Consider the following 6,263-nt stretch of genomic DNA (forward strand, 5'->3'; position numbering starts at 1 on the left):
AATTTGTAAATTAGTTAATCGCTAAGTATATATTTGTTTCCTATTACTAATTAAGTAACATGTAGCTATTGTTAGTAGATCTTTTTATAATACTCTTCATATTGGTATTTATTCGTTGCCATATATGTATGTGCACACATATATATGTATGTATGGTAACTCCTTTCGACTGCATGGGTTTTACAGTTTGGGTTTGCCACGGTTAGTAAGAGGATCGAGCGCAGAGTTGGGCTCGATCGGGAGAGCTCATTGGCTCGAGGGGAGCCCAGATCTGCCTCGGCCGTTAGTCTTAAGATGTCATTAAGTCTTTAATATTGTAGCATTGATCAAACAATCAGTCAATCAGTCAACCATCAATCAGCCAGTCAATCATGACAGTTGACTTTACATCCAACAATGCCCATTGTACAAGTCTCGACATGCCCGCCCACTAGTTGCAACCATAGTCTAGACCAGTCAGTCCTCCACCATCAAAAGTAGTGTTGAGTAATGGAAGATATACATATATACATATATATACGATATACTTTACATGATATATATGTGATATATGACATGTAGCCCCTACCCCACCCTTGAAAACCCATCCATTGATGCGACACATGCTGCAATAACTGAATGTTGAGCTAAGATGCCACGCCCCCCGCTCCACAAATGGTGAGTGTGCCCACATGGTCGTTGTGTAAAAGAAAATAAAACAAAAAAAGTGTGCCCAGCTGGTGTCTTGTAACCGTTATTATCGTCGTTATCGTTATCGTAAAAATAGTTATCCTATTCGTAAACTTGAATTGGCTTTTGGTTCCCATCATACGCAATGCACTATGGAAACGCGCACTCAACTTTGATTTGAACATCATGCGATGTATATATATACATATACATATATATGTATGTGTGCTTATGTATGTATGTAGATATGAATACATATGCACAAGTATATATAGATCCGTATGATATACAATTGTTCGTGCGCTGAGCTTATGTCAAACGCTAACTTGGCCAGCCTTCGATTTTACCTAATATACCCAACCTATATGTACTCTATATATATATATAAATATGTAAAGCTACTCTTTTTAATATATCTATAAATATTCTTATAATGCTTTTTAATTTTGGTTCGTTTAATATTTGAATTTTGGTTTCGATTTTATTTTATTTTTTATTTTCATTTCGTTTTCTTCAAATATAATTGTACAAAAAAAACGCTTTAGCGCTGCCTGCACCCGCCGACATCAAAATCCAGCTACAGCTACAGCAACAGCAACAGTAACAGTAACAGTACAAGTAACAGTAACAGTTCAAGTAACTGTAACAGTAAAAGTAATAGCAAGAGCTAACATCATTATGCGCAATTACAGTAACAGCAGTAACAGCTTGCTAATGAACAAACATTTATATGAAAAACGAATGAACAGTGAAAGAAAAGCGACTGCTCTGGCTTATCTGGCTATGGCTGAGGCTTTCAACGGCTCCTGCTTCTGCTCCTAAGTCCCGTTTCCCTGTGCTTCCCGATCCGGTGCATGTGCGTTAAGTTGCTATAATCAAATAATTAGAGTCGAGCAATCGACAACTCACAATAACCAAAACCAAACTGAGCAAATCAATGCAAAATGCAAAAAAGCTAAAATAAATAGCAAGAAAAAAAAAACAATCAAACAAAACGAAAGCAAAGAAGTCGAAATGAAAAACTGATAAGAAAAAACAGAAAAATAAAATCAAATATAATAAAAATACCAACCGCTCTCTAAAGTTAACTTCAACTACAACAAACAACACTAACAACACTTGGCGCACGCTTAGCACATTTGCATATGATACTAACTAACCATCAGCTACACACACACATACACACTGCCACATTGACAAATGCTACACTTATCGATTTTGTTGCCTTACTCCATTTAATACACTTAAATCTAATGCTTTGATTTGTGACATGATTTTATGCGCTTACCTTTTACCAAATACTCTAATCTACTCTTCTCTAGTCCACTCTTCTCGAATGAGCATTTTCCACTTACTTGCCTAACTACTTAAAATCGCTTATCTATATATATATTTAACTAATTATATACATATATATATATAGTTATTTATACTTATTTGAAGCAGCTGCTACAATTACAATCACCGAAAGAAACACCTTATCCCTCTAAAGCCCATTCACAACTTCACTACCACCAAACTCTATTCCTTCCCCCATAAGGCGAACAGAGCGCAAAGCGGGCTCTGTTAACGGCAACAGCGCCTCGCTGTTAACGGCAACAGCGCTCTGGAGTCTGTTCGGTTGCCCGTTCCTTAATTGGCACAACTCGAGCACCTACGATTTTTGTTCAGAGCACACAAGAAAATTGATCAAACAATCAGTCATGCAGTCAATCACACACACAGACACACCGATACACTCTAACCGACTCTCTTCTATAGCTGTCTCTATCATGCCAATTACTAACTCTCTTTTCTGCAAGCGTTCGTCGCAAACCTCTGCCGAAGACACAACTGGAAGAGCGCGTGATTGATTGATCAGTGATCGCGCCTGCTGTGGCACTGATTGATGATTGCAAGCGCGACAAGTCGACGCCGGTTCGAACTGAATCGTTTCGCGGTTCAGTTCGGATTTGCTTTGGTTTAACTCTCTCTCTCTCTCTCTCTCTGTTTCTATATCTATCTCTTCCTCTCTATCTGTCAATCTATATATATGCCTACATAACATATATATAGATCTATTCATTTTTATCCGTATTTGTCAAGTTTAACAGCGACGACGCCAAACGCCGGCACATTTTGTTTATTACCATTTTGGCAATACGCTTTCGATTTTTTGTTAGCCAACTCTATATCTAGCCAACTTTTTGAGTTCCATATCGTGCAAGCGGTACAATCCAAGCGCAATTTAATTAACAACAGCAATTTGCTTTCGATGTGTACATACTAATATATACCAATATATACCAAATATATATACTCATATATATATATATATACAATAATATATATACAATAATCACTCACCCACACACACACACCCACCAACACACACACTACTTTAAATACCTCAAGTTAAAAGAAAACACACACACATACACTCAAGTTTTGTTTTTGGCTTTTTCTATATGTTTCGATGTACTAAATTTTCCTTTGGAAATCTTATCAACATATGAATATCGTTTCTAACAGTTCTTTGTGTTCAACTTGAGTGATATCCTGATGATATATTCTAAACTAACGAACTTACAATCTCACTTTTGTTTTCAATTCTTTTCTTTGTCTGTTTGTTTGTGTTTTATTTTATTTCTCATTTTATATATCTCAATATATTAATATATACTACCTTATTTACACACTGCGTTCTTTTTCTACGTTCTTCTTCATACCAAATCGACAACAACAAAATAAAAATTTATATATAACATAAAATAAAAACTAAACAAATAATGTTAAAATATAAAAATATATAAAAATATGTATATATATACATAATCTGATGCATATATACACATATGGATGACTGACGAAAACCCTCTATATATTATATATACCGAACCGAATCGAAAACAAATTTGCATATTTAAATACCAACTTTAAATATACAAAATACCAAAATACCAAAAATCGAATACCTGAATATTGCCTTATGAAAATTAATCAAAAATAAAAACGAAAAAAAATGATAAAAATGCAAATGAAAATGCAAATATAAAAAAAAAAAAAAAAAAAAATGATTAACCAAATAGGCCCGTCGGCTTCTGGGGCAAAATTGTCGGCTCTTTGTGCGTGATCGCTGGTGTGCTGACAATCGCACTGCCGGTACCGGTTATCGTCAGTAATTTCAATTACTTCTATCACCGCGAAACGGATCAGGAGGAGATGCAGAGCCAAAATTTCAACCACGTTACAAGTTGTTCATATTTACCTGGTGCACTAGGTACATATATATATAACTACTAAAAAAAAAATAGAAAAAAAACTGAAGAAAAAACTACGCTCATTTGTATTATAAGAATAAAAACTATGCTAATCGATTCCTTTTCTATATCATTTCCAATGAACGCGCCTCTCTGATAAATACACTTACACAAAAAAAAAAAAAAAAAAAAAAAAAAAACACTCCCGATACTAGGTCAACATTTGAAAAAATCCTCACTCTCCGAATCGTCATCGGACATTATGGATTTGGATGATGGCATTGATGCAACCACGCCAGGTCTGACTGATCATACGGGCCGCCACATGGTGCCATTTCTGAGAACGCAGCAATCGTTTGAAAAGCAACAGCTGCAGCTGCAACTGCAGCAGCAGCAGCAGGGACTCCAGCCGGGACAGCAGCAGCAGCTCGGCCAGAACGGCCTGAGGAGCACTAACAGCTTACAGTTAAGGCATAATAACGCAATGGCCGTCAGTATTGAGACCGACGTCTGACTACTAGGTGAGTGCGAACTCTCTTTCTCTTACAACTTCATGGCAAAGCTGTATGGGCTTTAACCCTATATCTTTACTTCACTTACTAAGACAGCCTAAAGCTCGGACTTCTCTTATAGAGTCTAGTGCAACATATAGTTAAAGCAAGCTCAGGTCCGATTTCAAAAAGCTTTAAACTTATTCAGCTAAAGCTCAAATCTTCTTAAAGTTCGTTGAGACTTTGTAGAGCTAATAACTAATTGGAGCATGGTTCAGTAACAGTGTGATTCAGAACAGTATGGAGAGCTTTAACGGTACAAAACAAATCTTCTTCTTGAAATTTGACTAAGTTTTGGTTTTAAACACTGTGCAATAGGTCTCAGAACAAAAAAAAAAAAAAAAAAAAAAAAAAAAAAATTTAAACTAATTTTATTGTTGTCTTCCATTAATCTATTTTGCATTGTGAAGCGAGCTTAACCTGACTAAACTGTAAGTTCAAGATGACTAACTAAAAGCTTAAAGCTTATTCAACTATAGCTACATGTTAGAAATTATATTATTATCTCAAAACTATAGAGCTGTCCATATTCGACGTAGAAAGTTGCCCATTTAATTTGGTTCAAGTATGTTTGTTAACATCACTTTTAAAATATGATATCTCTCAAATGACCTCCTTGAGAGTGTGCGGCGTATTGTGCTCGTCGCTGTCAAAAGACATAGGGTTGCCAAATGGGTCCGTCGAATATAAACAGCTCTTTAATATGAGAGCTTTTGGTGCATAAAAAGCTTTAAGCACATTTGATTTTTATTTTACATTGATATTGTTGAATCCCTAATTAAATTAGATTAAATTAAATTAAATTAGCTAGCTTGAAATTGCGGAAATTGTGGTAGAGGTACAGATGATACAGATTAAAATTTATAGCTTATGCAGCTCTCTAAAAATTCAGAAGAGTGTGACGCTTTGAACCAAAAAGCTTTAAGCTCATCATTAAGGTGAATTTATCAAACAATTTCGGCTCACAATCAAATCTTAAAAACAGTTTTCAGCTTGTTTTTCACATACTCAGATTAGATACATAATTGTTTTGTACTTAATAAATGAAGTAACTAGCATCTGAAAATATAGTAGAAAATAAGAATAAATACTCAGTCTAAATTACTTTATCTCCTAGGGAACTTAAGAATTTTCCTAACCATGCCCAATGCAAAGCTTTTGTACCCATTTACTTGATCAGCTTACATTATTTATTTCAATAAACAAATTGTTTATCTATTACATTGTGCTAATCTTATTTTCTTGTAAACAGTCAAACAAATGGAAAGCAGACGAAACTTGCGCAGTGAAATGTTACGTTGGATGCCAGAAACGTCATCAAAAGCAGTCTAATTTAGAATTTTATTAATGAATAAATATTAAAGTAATAATAATAATTATAATTATAATTATAATAATAATGATTATAATAAGCAGCGTAGTTGTAAATTAAACAGCAAATTGTAGAACAGACTACACTTAAACACACATACACACACATACACACACACACACATACACACACACACACACACACACACACACACACACACACACACACACACACACACGCACGCACATTTAGTGCAGCGGCTTGATAAAGATAAAGTAGCTACAAGTCGAAATAGCGTTAGTCTTTTTTTAATAAATTCAAATTCGGCAGCCACAATTTACACAGCTGCTCAACGAACACCAACACACACACACACACAAACACAAAACAGATATATGAAATACTTATACCTATGTTCAAATTTAGCAATTAATGAACTAACAATCGTTATAGTCAAACAAGCAAACAAAACAAAATGAAGAGAATGCAGAG

At 34.9% G+C, this 6,263-nt stretch overlaps 1 protein-coding gene across 4 annotated transcripts in view; it reads left to right on the forward strand.

Annotated features, from left to right (window-relative positions):
- Positions 1–6,263, forward strand: part of LOC6584810 (potassium voltage-gated channel protein Shaker) — a 180,046-nt gene extending 173,783 nt beyond the window's left edge. For 2 of the 4 annotated variants that reach the window (XM_032732410.2, XM_032732408.2), the window contains exons 10-12: positions 3,738–3,928; positions 4,124–4,429; positions 5,712–6,263. In XM_032732410.2, the coding sequence (XP_032588301.2) occupies positions 3,738–3,928; positions 4,124–4,422 (490 nt within the window). In that variant the 3' untranslated portion in view covers positions 4,423–4,429; positions 5,712–6,263. Of the gene's footprint in view, positions 1–3,737; positions 3,929–4,123; positions 4,430–5,711 lie in introns of those variants that run through there. The other 2 variants (XM_044011452.1, XM_044011454.1) reach the window with 1 other exon arrangement.

Source organism: Drosophila mojavensis, unplaced genomic scaffold, assembly GCF_018153725.1.
Source record: "Drosophila mojavensis isolate 15081-1352.22 unplaced genomic scaffold, ASM1815372v1 contig_136, whole genome shotgun sequence".
Taxonomy (NCBI): Eukaryota; Metazoa; Arthropoda; class Insecta; order Diptera; family Drosophilidae; genus Drosophila; species Drosophila mojavensis.